Source organism: Mesitornis unicolor, unplaced genomic scaffold (assembly GCF_000695765.1).
Source record: "Mesitornis unicolor isolate BGI_N332 unplaced genomic scaffold, ASM69576v1 scaffold301, whole genome shotgun sequence".
NCBI classification, from domain to species: Eukaryota; Metazoa; Chordata; class Aves; order Mesitornithiformes; family Mesitornithidae; genus Mesitornis; species Mesitornis unicolor.
The window spans coordinates 24,175-45,438 of record NW_010162939.1 but is presented as its reverse complement, the minus strand read 5'-3'; the positions used below and the strand labels follow the sequence as shown (position 1 = coordinate 45,438).

The window sequence follows — 21,264 nt, the reverse complement described above, 5'->3', positions numbered from 1 at the left end:
TTCATGGTGTAGAACCATCGTAACGGTTACCATCTCAGCTCCACCATACCAGAAAAAAGAGCAGACCCTGGCTGTGGTATATTTGGATGATGCCAGTCAAGGGCTGATGCCTGAGGACCCTCTGATTTGCCCTGGGAGCTCACAAGCACACAGAGGGCACATGATAAAACAAAGGAAAAGTGCACATTTCAGTCCTAGTGAGACACTCAAATTACTGTGTTTTCCAGTAGCTAAACAAAAATAAAAATAGCATTTAAAAGTCTCGCTAACGTATTCTTAGTCATCTCATCATCAGGTGTCCAGCACCTGGATGGTCAGCCCGCATACCTCTTTATATTCACTCCTCCCTATGACGCTGCATCAATAATCCTGAGCATGTGTCCACACCAGGCTGGATGTCCTGCCAGTGCCTCCAGCTGTGCACACACAAACTTGTTCATGCAATTTGTGAGCACAAAGCCCTCTCTCTTCTAGCATTTGCATGCATCTTTCTATAATATGTGTTATGTTCACAATCTGATGATAGCATTTAATCCAATTTTGGCCAAACTAAGTCCAGTTCCAGGTGGATTTAGCAAATATATTGCGTTTTCTGGTTATCACAACAACCTCTGATAGAAAGTAACTCCATGGGCCCTTGTAGTCCCAGTAACAAGATGATTCTCTAGCTTGTGCATGATCTGGTAAGAAATTTTGAGTCTTCTGCTTGCCTAGTATTTTTGTGCTGTCTCTGATGTGTATCATGTTCAGTACGAATGATTGTGTGCTCAGTATTGGCTAAATGTTAATGTTCTAGTGGTCCTAAATTTGTGTTCTGTATGTATCCCACCCAAGGAGGCAGTATAATTCCCCAGTGAAATACATTTCCTGTAAAAATCTTTGTTAATAGGCTCTATCTTTGTTAACTAATATAGACATTTCAGTAAAATTAGGGGGGTTTATCCCTGCTTTTCATATGAAGGAAAACAATAACTTGTGTATGAACTGACAGAGTGTATCTGCCAGGGAAATAACTAAGACATGGAGAAGCAACAGAACTTCTCTCAGTGCAAAGTAACTAAAAATTAAATCAGTAAGTAGTCACAGTGTTAAAAGATGAGTTTTTCAGATTAGAAAAGCGCTACACATCACTGAATATCTTCTAAGGGATTCATGGCAATTCCCTTTGTCACCTAGATCAGATTTTTGTCAAAAACCGTAATGAAAGTATTGGATTTTCTATGTTTTTAAACCCTGCACAACCTCTAAGGAGAGAAAGCACGGTCTAAACTTAGAATACAGCAGATCTTTGAGGGTGTTTCAGAGGTTGTTTTTAATTTACTTTGCCTTAGAATTCCTGTGTAGTCCCATGTAAGTTATCCAAAGTGCTGTGACACGGCTTCCCCTCATCTCTGAAGTGTGATTAAGAGAGCTGACCTGCTGCACTGTAGTGCTCTGAGGCATCAGGTGAAGAAGCAGCACTGAGCACTACTTGTGCAGGTGAAAGATATAAAAACGCAAATAGAGACAGGCCTGGTTACGTATTCTAAATGTGCAGTTCCTTTGAAATTGTCAGGGCTGTATCTGACCTTACTGCAGAACAGAGGTGAGACTTTGAGGACTGTCATTGAAAATCATTCCCTAACGTTGTGATGTGGATAGCTGAACGACCTGGAACATCAGCTGTTAATTCATACTCAGCTATTGATCCTGATGATCATCAGCCATATCCCTCAATGGACCGTAACTATTTTTCCTAAATGCTAAATCTCAAGGAGACAAAAAAGTTGTTGTTGTTTCTTTAAACTTGAAAAAGAATGCACAGCAAATTAGCAAGCTGATGCTCAGTACCAACAGAATCTCTTTTTTACTAAATATCTCTGCATGGGTCCCCATCCCCGTAAATGCAAAACTGTATTTCTCCCCTGCATTCTCTTTCTTCCTGTGGTAAGAAACCCTGTATCAGAGGTGCAGACGCTGTTCTCCCTGTGCACCAGAACGTGTTGCACTGTGCTTGAATTATGTATGTCTTAATGGCCTTTAGAAACAGAAGTACTGAAATTCAGTGGATTCCCTTGCCTCACACTGTACCAGCAGAAGCAGCATGGATCATCTTCAAGACATCTTTTCCAGTGCTGGCCTTTCTACTTTTATGCTGCATTAATGGGACTATGGAAACATCTTCCAGGCAAATCACAAAAGAATTACCAATGGTGGTGAAATGTGCAAAAAAAGAATTTTAACATCTTAAAACATCTGCAGTATTATTAACACAAACGCTAAATTCTCGTGCATCCTTCACCTGGTATGGCTTGTGAATACCGTTTGCCTGATAATGGTAATTCTGTTCTTGTGACTGCCAACACAAATTGCACCATCCCATAGAAAGCGGTTGCTTAATGGCACGGTTTTCATTTCTACCAATGTAATTCTTCACTATTACAATCAAATATTTTCCTTTAAACGGTAATTGGGGTTTTTTTAGGCCTAATAAAGCAATCCTGTGTTGTAACAGGTGTTTCCACATTTGGTTTTCCATAGTGCAGTGTATCATTGCATACAATTCCCAATTCATTAATTGTAATGGGAAAAAACCCAAAAAAGTTATGTGTAAGTAAAATGTAACATCGCTTATCTCTTTGCAGCTGGATCCTGAAGCGAGTGGTGTTCTTAAAGAGCTTCAGGTGAAACTTAGCAATGTGTTGGATGAACTCAGCGTAACATATGCTACGAGGTAAGCAACTTATTTTACTGTAAATTACTCCCGTTCAAAAATCTACCTCGTCGATTAATTCTGGGTCATTGGCTGGGTGTCCTGGGGTACAGCTTGCTTCTGCCTTGATGAAGTGGGAGGAGGTGTGTGTATTTAGACACTGAAATATATAGCAGTAATCTCACTAATGAAAACAGAAAGCGGTCTGTAGGCATGAACGTGTCACACAGGTGAGGCTGATAACTTTTGTTCAGCTTTTTGGGAAACAAAAAAATCACTGTCTTGTTCTTGCCTAATGCTGTGTTAAAATTTTCCTTCTAACCATGTATTTCCAAGCAGCCTGCTTCAATCAAGGATATCTGCCTATGTTTAGCCTCCTTCAAATGGTCGTAGGAATGGCCTTCTTGAGTCATTTGCTTGTCTGTGGCTCTGCAAAATAATTGTTTACTCTGACCCTTACTCTCAAAATCTTTCATTAATCAGACTGCACACTGCAGTCTGGAATGGCTGTGGTCCTGTGCCAGCAGTGCTTGTGCTGTAAGAAGCTGTAAGTTACTTCTGCTTCAAATTAGAAAGGAGTCTAAGAAAGAGGGATTAGTGCTGCAGTGGTGTTCATTAAGCCAAGTCTGTAGTTGCTTATTTAATCCACCAATGAATCGTCTGGGCAGACAGTGTTCACTTTTTCTAAGTGTGCTTAGTCTGTCATATTGCCTTGCTTTATTTTTGCTCCCAGGCCCTGCTTCTCTGATGATCGGCAGTGCATGAGTATTATTTCTTTCCAGGGCTTCTTTCTAGGTTTCAGCAAAAGAAAACACAAGAACAGGTCAATCTAGGATATGCTCCAGATAGCTAGAACATTCTCCATGGGTCGGTTTATTGCTGGGGTTTGTGAGGTTAACACTGTTAGAAAGATGACTGATGTTAAGAAAAGCCAATGCATCATTTTGGCTTTTATTGGAGGGACTGGTCCCAGGGATCTCCATGAGCAGTTTCAATAGCAGCTTCACATTGATTTTCATCTAGGGTTTTGATGTGTGCGTGTAAGTACACATCCAAGTGTACTTGGAAAAGTTTCCACATTTTCCAGTGTTTGCACATGGAGATTTGTATTCTCTCTTTCCGATTAGCCAGGCTTACTGCCTAATAGTCGTGTTTTTCTCTCATAGCAAATTCTCTTTCACTTTCAAATTAATCTTTGCCATTAGTCTTCTTACGTTAATAGGTCTCTGTTTTGCATTTCTGTTCATAAACTAATCCTAAACCAATTCAATTAATCATAAGTCAGTTCGTAAATCAAATTACCATGTGTGCAGAGCCTCACATCAAGAGTATGAGTCTGATACGTGGCTGGGGAAGGGGGAGACCTCCTGTTGAGGTTCAGAAAGGACCCTCTTGCTTTCTAAACTCCTTCTCAGAGAGGAGCCTTGGTGTGGCTGGACCCCCTCTTAGTCTCAGACTTGGTCAACAGTTTATGTCTATTAGGGATTATGTGAGTATTGACTTATCAGAGTCAATATTAGACTGACAGAGCCCTTGCAGGGGCTTTCACTGAAACAGTTTCACAAAACTGAAAAAGACAGATGATTTAAGGCAACAAACACAATAGATTCAGAATTGCTGGTGATAAGTACACTGTCTTACACAAACATAAATGCCATCCCGAAATTTAAACTTACATCTCTATAACATTAACTATCATTAATCATGCATATGCTACAATAAATAAGCACTACGATAAGGAAACATAGATTGATACTTAGTTAATTATCATGTTTCTCACCAAGAAGGCAACCCTGCTTGCATATGGGGGTGGAGGGGAGGAGGAGGAGAGGAGATCTAGGCCTGCCAACCCACCCAATAGTTGGTATTCTTACCCTTCTCCTACACAGGCATTCTAAATGCCAGATTTGTACTCTTGGTGAGGTGGGACTTAAGTCAATTTGGCCCTTAACGAGGCTCATTATGTGTTCAATCAAGGTGGGTGGGGTGGAGGAAGAACAAAGAAGGCAATTAAAAGTGATCTGCTTAGCTTCACCAAAATAATATCAGGCTGTGAGGCCTCCCCCTCACCCCAGGTATTACTCAGTTGATTCAGTGCTTATTGGCACAAGATAAACACAGCGCTCAGCCTCTTGGAACCCCTGCAAGGTCGTGAAAAGAAAATAATAACAGAGGTTTCCACAAGGGGAGGGGGGAGAATCAAAACAGTACAGGAATTAGTTGTGTGAGCTATAATCCTCAGGAAGAGTTCTGTTCAGTCTGTAACACCTGCAGCATCTTGCATTTGTGAACTTACTGTCTTTGCAGGAAATATTTAAATCTTGTCAAAAGCCTGATGCAAAAATAATAAATGTTTCTATCCCAGAATTCTCTCCTTCTCTTTTTTTTTCTTTCCATCCCGTAGTTTCCAAGTTATTATTGAAGACTGTGTAAGACAAATGAGCAATGAGCTGAATCAAATGAGAGGGAATGGGAATGCAGCAGCCAATAAGAACAGTGCGGCCATTGATGCTGAGATTGTGCTTCGGCCTCTCATGGATTTCCTGGACAAAACGTAAGTGTGGCAGACTGGTTTGTGTCTGCTTAACCTGTTTACCTATACTAAGCAGTTTCTACATAAGCTACGTATTTGCTTTTCTACTTCTTGTCACATTTTGAGTCATTACAAAGGTGCTAGTGTGCAGTCTCTCCTCCACAAGCTGTGGTGTGACAAAAGATTTTACTGAACAAACGAGCAAAAGTAAATTTCCTATACTGAAATGGTCTGGCATTTGTCCTAGGCTGGCACCCGGTGTTTTCCTGCTTATTAACATGCACTTCTACGTCCCCAAAAACCTGGTCACCATATAAGACATTAATAGAGCAGCTTGATTGTCTTCAGTCGGTAAAAAGCTAGATTTTGAGATAGCCCTGCAAACTCACACTGGGCCCTGAAAGTAACGTACCCTGTCATCAGCATCCTGCAGTGACAGGACTGGCTGGGTTGAAAGGCCATGTGCAGCACAGGCACATCTATAAGCACCTCACTGTCCTTGGCCATGTCATTGCTTGTACCTGTGAAACACCACTGGACCTTCACTGGAAGTGACTGTGAGAACAAGCAGCATGACACTGATCTTGCACTTCAGGGCTCCAGTCACACATATATGAGTTACACACAGATATGACAGCACATAGAAATAACTGCTTTCAAATGGTAGCCCTGAATTTGTATTAGCTATGAACACCTAGTTCTACATCACAGAAGTATAAGTCAACAAGGGAGACACTTGATTTTTGAGCCATAAGCAAACTCTATACCAAAGCTTTAATTGAGGGGCTTGTGAGTGTCAAACTGTATCATCCAGGAAACTTTATAACTCATCATCATTTTGCATGTTTTATAATTATATATCAGTAATATAGTAAGTAATAAATTTGATAGTGGAGATTTACATGATTTATAATCTGCAAGTCTTTTTTATTTCACCAAAAATATTTACTGATAATATTGCAAAATAATTAAGCCATTGAGAAATCCTTACTGGTAGAGAAAAGCTAAACCATAATGACCTTTAATCTGAGCATATAGTGATACAGCACCTCTGAAGTCTTAATGCTGGTTTGAAGACGGGTTTATGTTTTGTTTTATTCCAGTTTAAGTGTCTCTGCAAAAATCTGTGAGAAGACAGTTCTGAAACGGGTTTTAAAAGAGCTATGGAAGTTAGTCTTGAACAAGATAGAAAAACAAATTGTGCTTCCACCACTGACAGACCAAACCGTAAGTGTCCCAGCAGCAGTTCACACACATTATAAAGGACTATAATAGTGTGCTTAATCAGATGTTTGCCAAGGGCTCTGATACTATCCTTTTCTGTACCTTGACCAGAAGGAATGATATACTGACTGCGTGCCGTGTGTTGCTCTCTAGTGTTTCAAAGCAGTGCAGCTAGGTTGTTTTTCTGGAGCTGGTGAGGAAGACCTTGGTCTTTCCTATACTGCCTGCTCCAGCTCAGAGCATTTTTACAAAAGCAGTATAAAAGAAGCCAAATCACTGACTTTTAGAGTGCTTTCATTTAAGGGCTTTTCAGTTTGATTTCTCTTGACTTCATCATGCATGGTCTGGAAGTGTTCTTTGCTCTTCCCAGCTGCACCAGAAATTCAACCGCTTCCATTTTGGCAGCTCTCAGGAAGTCAGGAATGCTGCAAGAGTTTGAATGTAGGCCTTTATTTAAAGAATAATAAAAATATTTTAGTCTTTCAAACATAGTGAAAATAACCTGTGACTGCCGACTCAACACAGATTTCAGTTCATCTGCCTGAATCTGCAAGCACCTTTGCTGTCCTTACTGAAGCTCAGAAATCACAGCGAGCAATAAGCTGTGACACTGATGTTACAGCCCATTTCAAAAAAGCTCATTCCAACCATTAGTTCAGCAAGTTGATACTTCATTAAACTATGGGTGTACATCTGGAAAACAACTGCTGCATTTTGTGCAGAACACAGAGAGGGTGGTGAAGGAGCAGAGACAGGGAGCCCTCCTCCCCCTTCCCCAGACTGAAGAGTCTTAGGGATGAACGTTATGTTAGTTAGTGGCCACAGGTAAGGAGGCTTCTGTTTATCAGCCAGATACTGATTACAGGCAGCCTTTTTAAGATCATTTTAAATGGTTTAAGTGCTTTGCCCTCATTTTTCATGAAACTGAAATGAGCCTTGCTTCTTCACACACACTTCAGAAACATGAGCCTCTGACTAGAAAAGACTCTGCAGCATATTTTTTTCCCAATGTTGCTCAACAGTTGTATGGTAGAATCACAGAATCATTATGGTCAGGAAAAACCTTTAAGATCAAATGTCTTAAATATAGTCTGTAATGACAAAGGAACAGGAAAAACAGGTACATAGATTACTGGATTAGGCTTTCAGTGTGCTTGCAGTATCACACGTGTATACCACACTTCACCAGCTGTTGAGTTTTACCAGTGGTAGCATCTCTATAAAGTGTCCCAGCTGGCAGTCATGGTGACAAGTAGATAGCTAGGTGCATTTATTTTGCTACTTCTGTTTACTATTGAACAGACAAAGTCAACAAAAAGTAGGACATTGTAAGAGAGATATTTCCTTTCTGTAGCCCTGAATATTTCTTTCTGAAGTTAAGAGGCACAGAGATTCAGAAGCAGTGTTTATTTGTTAGTTTTTCATATTTTCATTTTTATCATACCATTCTCACTAATATGACATCTTTTGCAATTGAGCCATACAGAAGCAAAATTATTACTGGAAATAGAAACTTTCTGGAACACAAGAACAAATGAGAAATTGTTCTGTGTTGTGCTATGTAAATCGGACTGACTACTTCTTGTTTTTCTGAAATCCAGGCATTCAGGACTATGGCTGAACTGCCAAATAACTGCACTATTAATTATATTTCTTGGAGTAATTGTGACATAAAATGCGAGCATGGCAGTATAGTAGGATTCTGTTTGGCTAAGACAAACACGTTTGGACGCCTGGACGCCTTCCTGTGTAACCTCATCCGGGTGTTCCTGCTCCGGCAGGGGGATTGGACTGGATGAGCTTTTGAGGTCCCTTCCAATCCCTAACGGTCTGGGATTCTGGGATTCTGTGATGTAGGCAATGGCCTTTGGTATGATGCCAGGATTTGGCTATTGTGAAATACTGGTTTAACTTTATAACACTTTGCTATCTTTTCTTAAAAAATACAGCTTTGGTTTACCTGCTATGCTTTGTGTTACTCAACTGAGGGTTTCACTGTACACAGTTCAGCTTTTGCAGGGTCCTCAGGACCGCTCACTTCCCATTACAATTATTTATATTAGCATAGCACCTACGAGCTATGATTATGGACAGATATCTCACTGACACAATGTATAAGAATAATCCCAGCGTCAGCTTAAAAACACTAAATACAAAAGGAGACAGCAGACAGGAGCACATGAAACCACTATCAACAGAATACGCAGTATTTGCACTGAGCACAGGATACTGGAGGGAATCATGCTGCAGGCATTCAACTACTTGGCCTTATCAACTGAATGAAAATATGTCTCGTGTGTAATTGAAATTTTCATTTAGCTTTGCAAAACAGTAACTTTGGCTAATGTCCTAGCAGAAAATAAGATCATGTTGACATAAAAAGCAAACACGCCGCAGTGAGTCTGTTTCCTGAATTTTCAATGTGATTACAGGGGCCCCAGATGATATTCAGTGCAGCCAAAGATCTTGGACAACTGTCAAAACTCAAGGTAATGGCGCCAAATGAAGCTGTGAATGGCTTGCTCTAATGGAAAAAAAATAGATTAAATATTATGACTGAGAGGCCAAGCCTCATGCCTCATTCTTGTGGTTATTTACTATAATAAGATTGAATATGGCAGTAACTATTCATAGGTGATTAATGATTTTACAGCCTCCACAAAACCAAATTAAAACTAAAAGACTGTATGCTTATATGGTAACGTGATCACTAGATTGGTCAAGAAGCTATCGGTCTCGCATTGCACAACTTGTGATTAAACATCACAAAAGAATAAATCAGGAGGTCGTTTTGTTCCCTTCTGAAACCAGTTCTGAAAAAAACTCCAAGGTGGGAATATGAGTAATTTTTCTCTGTGTATTGTTTATGGTGTGTATTGAAACATAGCGTGTACCTGTGCAATAAACTCATCAGCACCACATTACAGGCATCCATAACGCACTTGATGGAGAGCTGAGACAGTTGATGATGATGTCAGTTGTTTGCCAATCAATTTTCCCGTTAGGATTTCGGATTTGGGCAGAAATGGGGTAATTTGTGCTTCTAAGAATAATTGCGCAGTTTGCTAGAAGGGCTAAAATGTCACCCAAGTAAATCACAGGGTCCTTATTGGAGACAAAATTTTCACCAGAGTATTGTCACTTTATGACTATTTAACTTACGTTCTACTGGGCAACCATTTTTTTCAAAACATGGGGCATTACCAAACATTAGTTAAAATGTCAGACCTATTAATAAAAGAATTATTTCAGTATCATTTAACATAATTATTTAAACTCAAAATTTAACCTTTTCCTTGTCTCCCATAACAGAGAAATAATGTGACCTAGGAAAAGAAATAAAGCTACCCAGATGCTCAGTATTAAACATCGGTTCTTGTTCCCTACAGTCTATGTTTTCAAGAAAGAAAATGCTTGCTCTAGGTTATGATTTGCTGTAAAAGGGGTCTGAAGTTGAATTAATCCCTGTTAATCCTAGAGGCTCGGGGGACATTTGGTGGTTGTGTTTGTTTTTCCAAGAACAGCCAGCCCACGATACTGTCTGCCTCAAAACCAACTGCGGTCTTCACTTGCTTTGCAGGACCACGTCATTCGAGAGGAAGCCAGAAGCCTGACCCTGCGGCAGTGTGCAATCATGGAGGTAGCATTAGCTACTATAAAGGTACAGCTTTATGTGTTTGTTGCTCTGTTCTGTGCTGGAATGACATAACAGACTCTAATCGAGAATGGTCGCTTAGAATCATAAAGATCCCTTTAATATGTCAAGAACCCTTTGATCCTAAGATCCTCGAATTGACTTGAAAGCAAATGCCCAATAGTCTGCTTGCAGAAAAGTTAGAGAAATTATCCTACCAGTTGCAGACAGAAGAGTTCCCTTAAAGGAACTGGTGGCCAAAGCTTGTCTGGTCCTTGTGTTCCCTTACAGTCTCAGTGCAGGTGAAGCAGCTGGGCTAAGTCCTTACTCTGTTGTAGCGCAGCCTCTTTTTCTCCCACAGAGGACACGCTGAGCCTGACAAGGGTGGTTATGCCTACCTGCACTCTCCTGCAAAATACAAAAAATGTATTTACAGCACACCAGAAAACCAAGCTTTTAATGCCACGCATTACTGGGCACTATTGCAAACCCCATGTCCAGTTGAATTTATCAACTTTTTACAGTTTAGAAGTCACCACCTAATTTAATGTCACTCCTAAATAATTTGATTTAATCTAAAGAAGTCATTTAATTATTCTACATGCTGGTCCCTTTTCAGTGAAAACACAAAACTCTTATTCATCGCACACCTGTTAAAACACTTCTGATAAATTAAATTTTATGCATTACCAACACTGTGTTGATGCAGAATTTGGTAATGCATAAAACTACTTTAGACAAATCTTAGCTTTCACAGCAAAGATTTTGAGCAAATCTAAAAAAAGCCGTACTGCTTTTTCAGCAGTAAAATGTTTTGCATTGGATTTTTAAAGGAGCCATATTAGAGGCAATCCATCCAACCTTACCTGGTGCTAACCTCCTTGTTAGAAATACAAATTAATTTGTTGGTAACTGATAAAGTAACTCTAGGATTTGACCTCTCTGGAAGGATGAAAGGATCAGGCCATAGAGCAGACAAAAATATTCTGAAAACATTGTTTTCACCCCCACTCTATTTATGGTTATTGCAAGATGCTCGTAAATGTAAAAATACAGAGATTAACAAAGACCTTTTCTATTTTTAATAAAAAACGGGAGACTTTCATAGTCTTCACAAATTCTGTTTCTGAAGTCAAAAGAAACCATTAAGGAATATTATTTCATGCACTCACTTTTTAACATTGGCCTGAATCTTCGTTTGGTGTAAATAACTTGAAAGCAATCAATTTATAGCATAATTTTGTGTCTGCTGCTAAAGAGACAGCACATCAGGAAGGTAAGGACAGCTACTTCAGTATAAAATGGAACAGGTAAATAAAAGGGCATATTCATGATCAAGTCTTGTGCCACAAAGTAGTGTCTCAAAAGACAAGAAAGAAATATCACAGAGGGCTCTCGATTCGCATCTTTGGTATTTGAGCAAAATTGGCGTTTCTTTCAGAAGCAAGAACAGTGTTTGGGAATTACTGATATTGTGGAAACATAAATGGAACAAGGTACTCTGTGCTCCCAAATTGAGTCCTGTGGAGTCCTCAGTTCCATCTGTGAATCCAATTCTTTTCCTTTCAAAGCATTTGTACTAAAAAGTTGGGAAGAATGCAAATTCTAACCTTGCCTGAATTTCAAGTGCTTAAACTCTTAAGAGTTTAGGTAGATATTAATAATTTTAATAAGCTGAAGTCTAGAACTGGAGGAAAGAGGTTAGAAATAGGGAAAATCCTCTACGTACTTGGTACTCAATGTGGCAAAATCTTGTTTTTCCAAAATACTGAGCGAATACCCTTGATCGTGCAGAAACTGGTCTTACAGTATCAGAAAGTGAACAAAGACAAACCTTGTGAGTTAACTGAAGAAAAAAGACTGCTGTGTTGATTTAGAAATGCAGTTCATAAGTTTATGGATATGGGAGGAGACGTGTGTGTGCTTTTTTATTTTTCCTTTCGTTTGTCTAATTTTTAGTACCAAAAATTACTTCACTGAGCAACTTACAATGTAATAAATGATGGTGTTATTAATGCTCTGAAGAGCATAAAATAGAGGAATAATCTTTCTTCTTAACTATATATATATATATATATATATAGTATATCATCAGTCTTTGTATGATGTAAAAAAAGAACCTTAGCAATTTTTATATATATATATATACACATGTATATATATACTTAGCTTAATGTGCAATTTACTGTTAGGAGAAGCTACTTTCTGGACTCAGTTATCGTCACAAACTGAGTCATTCTCAGCTATCTCGTTACCTCAGCTGAGAGATAATGTTCACCGATAATATTTTTCTAGTTTCCGTCAAGCACTGTAAATCCAGAGGCGCTCCACCAAGTGAAACTATCACCCAATATGCCTTGTGTGGCATTTGTCACGTTCTGGCTGAGAGTGCAGTGGCTACAGCATCGTTTTGCACATCCTTGACATTATGCACTTGTGTCTGCACTTTCATTCAGTTTGGCTTCCAGGCCTCTTTTGTCACCTATGAATCTTGAACCCCCCTCAGACTGGAGCACGAGTAGCAGGTGAAACATGTTAAGGTTTACATCTCTAAAGAGCAGGCTATTAGGTGTTTAGCTGAATCTGTGTAACCCTGTTTACTCATTATATTTTCTATATTTGATTCCACACAAAAATGTTATGTTCATATTAGTGGGTTTGCACGCAAAATCAACCCCTTCTGGGCAAAACAGGGAAAATGTAAAACTTGGGAAGATTAGGGTGAGGCATCCTTGTTCCTTTAAATGTCTTTCAGCTTTCATGGAGCTTTTAGTCCTTTGTAGCTGCTGCTGCAACTAACATTTTATTGGAGATAGATACATCAATCTTGAGACTTACAACTGCAATGTAGCTTGCACAACGCTTTGCAAGGCGTTTGACCAAAATTTGTGTAGCTAATGTCTCTTTTCTTCGTAGCTTAAGTGCATTAGTTCATCAACTACTGTCTTGTAAAAGATTTTAGGGAAAATTCTTCATTTCAGGAAGAAGGGAAGAATCTGTCCTAATTTTTCTGAACTCAGCTTTGAGATTGGAAACCTGCATAATACAATGCTTGGAATAGTTTACATAGTCAGGATGGCATCAAAGCGGTAAACAGATATTTTGTTCCAAATCTAACTGTGCCAGTAGACCAGGAGTCATCTTTTGTTCAAATTATTTATGCTAATCTAGCGCTTTTTGTTTAAATGAAAGAAGGAAGGGAGCACTCAAATTATCAGTGTGAGACAGCAGAAGGAGGGGTGCAGGGCTGGATGAAGAGCTGGCAGTAATCTCTACACTAGTGCAAGTGCTTGCAGAGTGAAGATCTGGCCCCATCTGAGGTTGCAGGAGGCACTGCTGCCATAGTGGTTCACTGCTGTGTCATGCATAGAGCTGCATAAGGAGAACTGTGGGTACAGCTGTCCTGCACCAAAGGAAATCCTCTTTTGAAGGAGGAAATTTACTCCTCACCTTCAAGGGCAGTACCAACCAACGAGCTCCTTTTCTCTTCCATCCTCTTCCTTTCACAGTCCAGGAAACCCTAATGTGGTCACTCAGGGATGACATGCCCATTTTCTGTGTATTCACAGTAAAACAGGTCAAAAATGGAATCAAAACAGACAATCACCATGGAAACTTCCACGGAATTTCTCGTAATTTCCCAAAGCATAATCACAGTTTCAGGCACAATTACAATGCAATGCTAATCCAAAACTTCATATTCTAGGAGCTCCAGTTTTGACATATAAATTACTTGAGATCATGAAAACCAAAATTAAAATTTTAATTAAAATTAAAAAAAAATTAAAATTGTTTTGGGTTTTTTTTCTTCCACAAGGCTTAAATTTTCACCTTTAGAAAGAAGCTCAGTGGTAAAAATGATGACAGTTACCTCTCATAAATCTAGCTACGTATGCCAGGTGTTGTTTTTTTAAAGTTTGTGTAAGAATTTTACTTAAAATTGTATGTCTGTAACTGGGGCCTTTCTCAGACAATTTGCCTCTCTGAATGACCACACTTGTTTTCCATTTTAGCAATACTTCCATGCTGGAGGAAGTGGGCTGAAAAAGAATTTCCTGGAAAAGAGCCCAGACCTCCAGTCCCTAAGATACGCCCTCAGCCTCTACACACAAACGACAGACGCCTTGATAAAGAAGTTTATAGACACTCAGACATCTCAAAGTAAGTGATCTGTAAGAGAGCTGTAAGTGTGTCAAATTATATTTTAAATGTTTTAAATGATCGGTTGCCAATCACATTCTCCGAACACTGTGGTATTTTAGCGTTTACTATCACAAATTTGCCCGTGTGATGTTATCCCGTATCAGCTGCTGTTGTCAACCAGGGGAGCTTCTCAGTGCATTTATCAGCTTGTCACTTCACATGAAGAGCAGGTCCCATAGCTCTAGCTGAACATCAGGGTTTTCTATGGGAGCAAACCACATACAAACAGGGTTGCAGAGGCCAGACTAGAGTGCACATTATACTTGCAGAAACAGAGTAAAATCATCGAGCACCCTGGCAGCCCTAGGTACTTTCAGAGCTGGAGGATATTAATTATTAATCACAAAACAATGCAAAAAACATCACATATCCTTAAAGTTTCATTTTGGGATTAAGAACAATAAATTGTGAGCATTAACATAGCACGTTGTTTCCACATTGCAGAACTCACACTACTTCTATCAGGTCATCTGTGGATTCAAAAGGAAGAGATTTCTGTAGACTAAAATATGGCATTATTTTTCCTGGCTAGATTTTTTGTCATTTGTGCATTTCAGAATTCAGATTCAAAACCACCTTGCTGAAAATGTCACTTCATTCTTAATGCCCACTTCTCAAAATCCAAAGTTTTGATACTTTCCCAAAAACAACCCAAGGCAGAGAACGTGCCAGAATATGATATTAGGTGTACTTTGAATCTGGACATCAGCAACACTGAAGCCACTTTCTCCTGCTCTAGAATTTGGTGCGGTGCACCAAAAGGATTCAAACACAAAGTCCCCTTCACTTAAAATAAATATAACCATTCATTAATGGTGTATTTCAGAAGAGGACTCTCCATGGTTTAAATAAGAGGGCAACAGTTCGTGATTCTACTTTTAGGCAAAGATTCCTTCTGTTTCCAAAAAGAAGCTATTTCTTATCATTTTTCTTATCAACCTAGGACAGTGTTTTCATACTTCTGCATTACATCCAGGACCTGCTTTTGTACAGATAATGTGCATTATATTCCGAGCTGAACAGTTTCTTCATTCTAGAAACTGCAAAAAATTTGCTTATTATTATTAATAACAATAATAAGCTTTACTAGCTTTCTTCTGAATGCAATGGACTTGTGTAAAAATGGCCTGTCCACCACTTAATGTCTTCGGGAAGAAATACAATGTGCTGATCTCTAAAGAACTACCCTGCTGTCACCCATGAGGATCAGAAAAGTTTTAATGTGACAATTAAGCTGGAAATCAGTTGCTTTTACCTCTGAAGTGCAGTATACGTTATTCACAGTACAAAAAGCATAAATCACTAGTTTTGCAGCTTGTCCCAAGATTAATTCCCAGGAATTATTTGCTAGGTAGCTTCCATGTTAGGCAGTATCTCTGTAAATAATTCATACATTAAAAGTGAGAAAACGGCTATACAGCTCTAATACACGAGGAGCAGATTATTTTTTCATCCTCTCCAAAAAAGAAATAACAATCAGGATTTAGGCAGAGAAGTATAGCTTCCTAGTACAGTTTGCTTTTGCTTAAGCATACTTTCATTGTGAGGTCTGAAGAGAAATTTATCCAGGTTCTGGCCATAAGCAGAGAACTTTTATAAACCTTAAACCACAACCTTGAGTTTTCTGATTTTCATCACGATTTCAGCCTGAGGTCTGTATTCATTCCTGTGCACACATTAGCATGCCTGTATTTGCACACCAGTATTATCAGAAGTGTAGCCACTGGGAATGGAAGTTAAGAAAAAGTGAATCATAGCTTTTCATCGTCCTTTAATGTCTGATTTAAAAGAACTAAAACCCTCACCTATTACGACCTCCAGCCTCACAACTGTAGCTGTATCATCAGCTTTTAGTTAAAATGACCCTGTTTGCAAATCAGAAACTTTCTCTCAAGTATAATTAGATTCATATCTGCCCTCATATTCGTGCACGTAACCAATTCATAGTCAACAGCAGCTGGATGGAATTGAACTCAAAACAATGGAAAAAAGAATACTTTAAATCTAAAGAAAATAGAATAAACTGTCAATGTTATTGATATTTCTGTGTTTCTAATTCTGAAAAGACCTTGATCTAGAATTTATGAGTCACCCATACACAACACAGTAAGAAATGCTTAACAGTTTTCTAGGCTTGACTTCAAGGGCTTTTGCTGAAGGAACCTGTGTCTACACACAGCTGACAAGATATTTTGGACTGAAGTACCCATTTGACTGACAACTTTCACTTGTGAGTCACCTGCCAACACATTATAGAAAAATCTCAGATAGTCTTAATTTCTAAGTCTTCTCAAGTCTTTTCAAAAGGCTGTATGTCTTAAAGAAATGGTTTCACCAGTTGTTTCTAATCCAATTTACATGTCCTTTGCAAATCCAGAACCTCAGCTAGATGAAAGCAAAGTGTTAGCTTTTTTTAATCCAAATTTTCCTAATTCCTCACAATTTTCAAGTAGACGTTCCTTGGCAACATTGTGAAAGTCAGATCATGTTCTTCATTGTCTCTAGGATGCTTTGTTTTCCTGTAGTGACTCCTAGAATCGGACAATAATCAGGCTTACTTTTAAGTACAGGTGAAGATACTTTTTGATTTGATGTGGTTAAACTGTCTGATTGGTCTGAGGAGGGGGAGTTACTTTCTCCCCCCCTGGAAAGCATAGTAGCTGTGTAAAAGTGTATGTTATCATCCCTGATACCTCCTGTATTTATGTACATGCAGGGTCAGGTTCAGTAAGAATAACCACATTATGCTGGCGTATGCTTCTGCGCCATTTCTAAGCAAGGAAGATTGCTTGAACCAAAGGTTCAAGTGCCTACAGATTCCTAAAGAGCTTTCTGAAAACAAAGCAACTTGCATAGGCAATATTAATAAAATCAGTCTTAACTTTTAAAATGATGACTTCATCTCAGGGATCCATAGGTTTGGTTTTCATGTGGTGGTTTCAATACACCGAATACTTGAAAACTAAACTCTTATTGACATTTTCAAATACATCAGGCGACAATATTGTTATGGACATATGCCTTAAAAGCAAATGACCACACAGTCAAGACTAATGAAGTTAACTGCCATAATCTTTGATGATTTTCCTTGTCAGGAAAATCCGCTACAGGCTCTAAAGACTGTTTGTGAAGTAGACAAAAGTATTTCAGTAAGTAAGTGACAACGCAGAGCATAAACTGGAAGTAACTTTTTGAATAACTGATGACATTGCCTTTTTTTGCCTTTTCCTTTCTTCCTCCATATAACAATTTGCCATTTAAAAGGAATGTGGTGACGAAAGTTGTAAATTCAAACCTCATTCAGCATTGTGAAAACAAATCTGTAACCATACCATGAAACTTAAAGATAAAAGAAAGCTATTTTCTGTATCAACTTGATGGATTAGACAATACAGATCTCAGATGAGCATACTGCCGTGTGCTCCCATATTGAACAGCTCTCCATCTGCCTGCCTGGCACAGGAGGGGAGAGAGGTTTCTCTTCTCCAATTGCGTCCCTACTCCTATCCCAGATCTGCTTTGCACTTTCGGCTTGTTTGGAAGTTAAATACTGCTGAGACTCTGATCACTGCAGATTTTAACATTGGTATCAATATGATAGGAAAGGGGAAGATTATCTATACTTGTCCCTTGGTATTTAAAAAAAAACCAACAAAAACTGGTATTGTTTGGTGGGAAAGCTTTTAAAAATTTTCATGCAATGAATTATAAGTTGCCAATGAAATTTAATTCCACTTATCTGAAGTTCACATTTACTATTAACCAGAAAGTGTCCAGGTGATTCTGCAGTTCCAGTTGTAAATGCATTCTTCTGGCTCAGTGTTTTCTTCTTATTCAACCATATACTGGTGTTGTCGCTGCCAAGAACCACTTCATGGAGCAGATTGCTTTTAAAGTCTTTAAAATGGACACTGATAGAGACCTAAAGGATTCTGAAAAACCCAAAAGCAATTTAGTGAAGAGAACTGCATTTCAAACCCTGAGTGACCCGTCCCTTACACACTACACGGTCATTGATACCTCTGCAAAGAGCATATGAAACACAGCCAAGTGAGAATCTCATAGCACCAGTACACCATCACCAACCAGATGCCCTGGTTCAGATCTTTGATTGATTCTGTTTCCTTTGGACTTCTGACAACTGTAAGTTGCCAATTTTAGATTGCACACTACTAGTAATATACATTAACTTGTACTGTAGAAGTGGTTGGGTTTTTTCCTCCTCTAAATTCAGCTGCAGGATAACATTTTTGCATACATTTAGATTATAATATGGAACATTTTCAACATCTTTTGTGCCCAAACAGTTATTCGTGCACACTACACTTGTGCCAACCATGAATTAGTTGTAAAACAGCAGTGCACTGCTAAGCCTGACCTAGAAAACCCTGCTCATTTGCAGGGACTTGGGGGTTCAGAGCTGTATAGCTCAAACACACCATGGCTGGCAGCCAGCAAGCCAGCACAAAGTACCATCACCGAAAGCTCAGAGGTTTCTGCAGAGGACCCTGTATTTGTACGCTGATGTACTTATACAAGTTGTCAGCCTACATCAAATGTAGACAAAGAGGTCAAATCTCAGTTCGGGCAGGACAAGCTCATTTTAAGGAAACTAGAGGTAAATTCAACCACATGGCCACAATCAAGACAAAATTATAAAAGTCAAAGAGCAAATTTACTGTATCTCAGAAGAGAAGGAACAGACCCGGAACACTGAAGTAAAACAACACCCATGTCTACTGGCCCATTGTCCAGACCTGCCTACTCTGTGATATATTTGACACACCGGTACTCACAGCTCAGCTCAGTCCCAGTATTGCTCCTCAAAATCTGTAACAAAGACAATTTTCAGCCTGGCAGCCACCTTTTTATTGAATTAAGTTGTACCTTCACCTTTTAGACAACTTAATTTAAAGGCTATCAAAACTAAAAGGAGATTTATGGCTGTGGCTTAGTTTAGTAACAGTCTTAAATCTTCATTAATTTTATAAACTGTAGCCTGTGTTGTCAATATTTACACTGGGTTAGCAGAAACTCAAACCGCGTTTGTCCAAATGTTATTAAAGTTTTGGCAAACTATGTAAGACAGCACCTCAAAAACGAGGTGCAAATCGTTTTTGCAAAGTCTGCAAAGTAAATGCAGCTGTTGCATCTAAAGCAGTTACTTATTGGAAATGGTCAGAGAAATATTTTTTCTTATAAATTTACAGGAGCTTAGTTTTATAAACCTCATTAGAGAATGCTGCTGTTATTGTAAGGTATACAACATAGCAATCCAGAGTGGTAGGACTGCAATATATTTTTTAGCTTGACTTTAAAGAGTCTGTATTACTTAAGCAGAAAAATCAATGCTCATCTAGCAACATGGATAGAAAGCTGCAATCCCTACTTGTGCGTTTCAATGGCTGCAGAAAAGCCAGTTCTTTCCCATCAGCCTATTCATATTGGGTTTCTTCATTCTTATGTTGGACAGCTGAAACTTTTTTTTTAAGGGGAAGCAGCCTCTGAAAGCAAGAAAAGATAATAAGCAGAATTAAAAATATTTACCTAATGACAAGGAGTAACTACAGCAGTAACTTCATACTCGTCTTGTGAAGCCACCAGCACAGGGAAGGAAATTGCATGACCGAAAATGAAGATAAATTCTTGGCAACTGCAGAGCCAGAATCCAATTTTGTGTTCCTCTGCAACCTGTAATGGTACAAGGCAAAACAGAACCTCACTATTTTCTGTCTTCTTAAATATATGGAATCAGATTCAAATACTAAACTGATAGTTAACATTAGAAAACAGCAAACATATTGCAGTTTAGGCAAGCAGTAGATGACATCAAACTATAGGGAAAAAATCATCTAGCAGGTCTTTGTAAGTGAAAAGGGAAAGATACTTTTCTGCTTTTTTGTGTGTCAAAACTTCTGCATTATTAACTGTCATATTTTGAGAGCTATACCTGTATTCTATTACGAAATTTAAGTCCTACCGAGCATTTCCAGTTCTCTCATAGCCTACACTTCAGACAGAATTTATTTCAAGAAATAATCCATGCTTCATCCACTCTGGTTTCGAATTGAGGTCACAATCCAGTGTTACACAACCTTATTTCATGAAAGAAAAAAAAAACAGAGCTGCATTATAAGCTGCAGAAATCAGCGTATTTGCAGGGAATTGCAAGGAATGTATTTGTAACAGAAAACATAAAAACAACGAAGAAACTTGCAGAATTACAACTAATAGAAGTATTCTAGCATATGCTAGTACAAAAATAAATGCATTCAGAGTAGTGGTGGAAAAGACATGTTTTTAAAGTTCCCATACTGAAGATCCAGACTGCTGCTGAAACATAAGGTTTGTGCACAGCGTTCACTTAAGTGGCTGTCACAATAGAAAACGTATTTGGTTTCTCCTTAAATGAATTAGTAAAGCCCCTAAATTAGAAATAAGTTGTATGTTACAGGTTCTCTTAAGTCTTCAAGATGATGATCAAAAGCTACGACTATCCATCAGTTATACGATACCAGTTTTAAAATGCTATCAGTGGAGCATAAACGTATTAACCTGAGAGGCTATACTTACCTGTATGTTGCCTGATTAAATGCTCTCTGAATTCCTCCTATCCCGCTGTCTGACATTACAGAAATTCAGATTGGAGAAAATGCATTTTTTTATAGTGTGGCTTTATAAAACTGAGAGGCTGAGGTTTACAGACGCTGCAGAATTTTCTAACTTAATACACCAAGTGATCCTTATGATAAATGATTATGTTTTCTAATCAAATATAAACCACCTGAATCTTCTCAATCTTTTCATGGCAGCCTGGTGAAAGAATCATAGAATGGTTTAGGTTGGGAGGGACATTAAAGCTCATCCAGTCCAACCCCTGCCATGGGCATGGACACCTCCACCAGCCCAGGCTGCTCAAAGCCCCGTCCAACCGGGCCTTGGGCACTGCCAGGGCGGGGGCATCCACAGCTGCTCTGG

General features: G+C 38.8%; 1 protein-coding gene across 1 annotated transcript in view; it reads left to right on the top strand.

Moving 5' to 3' along the window:
- The window catches only part of LOC104547895 (protein unc-13 homolog C-like), a gene marked incomplete at its 5' end in the record, with an annotated part of 86,387 nt that overhangs the window by 55,154 nt on the left and 9,969 nt on the right, over positions 1–21,264 (top strand). The window contains 6 exon segments of the mRNA XM_010193764.1: positions 2,625–2,713; positions 5,097–5,246; positions 6,329–6,452; positions 8,882–8,938; positions 10,030–10,110; positions 14,097–14,244. Coding sequence (XP_010192066.1) covers positions 2,625–2,713; positions 5,097–5,246; positions 6,329–6,452; positions 8,882–8,938; positions 10,030–10,110; positions 14,097–14,244 — 649 coding nt within the window.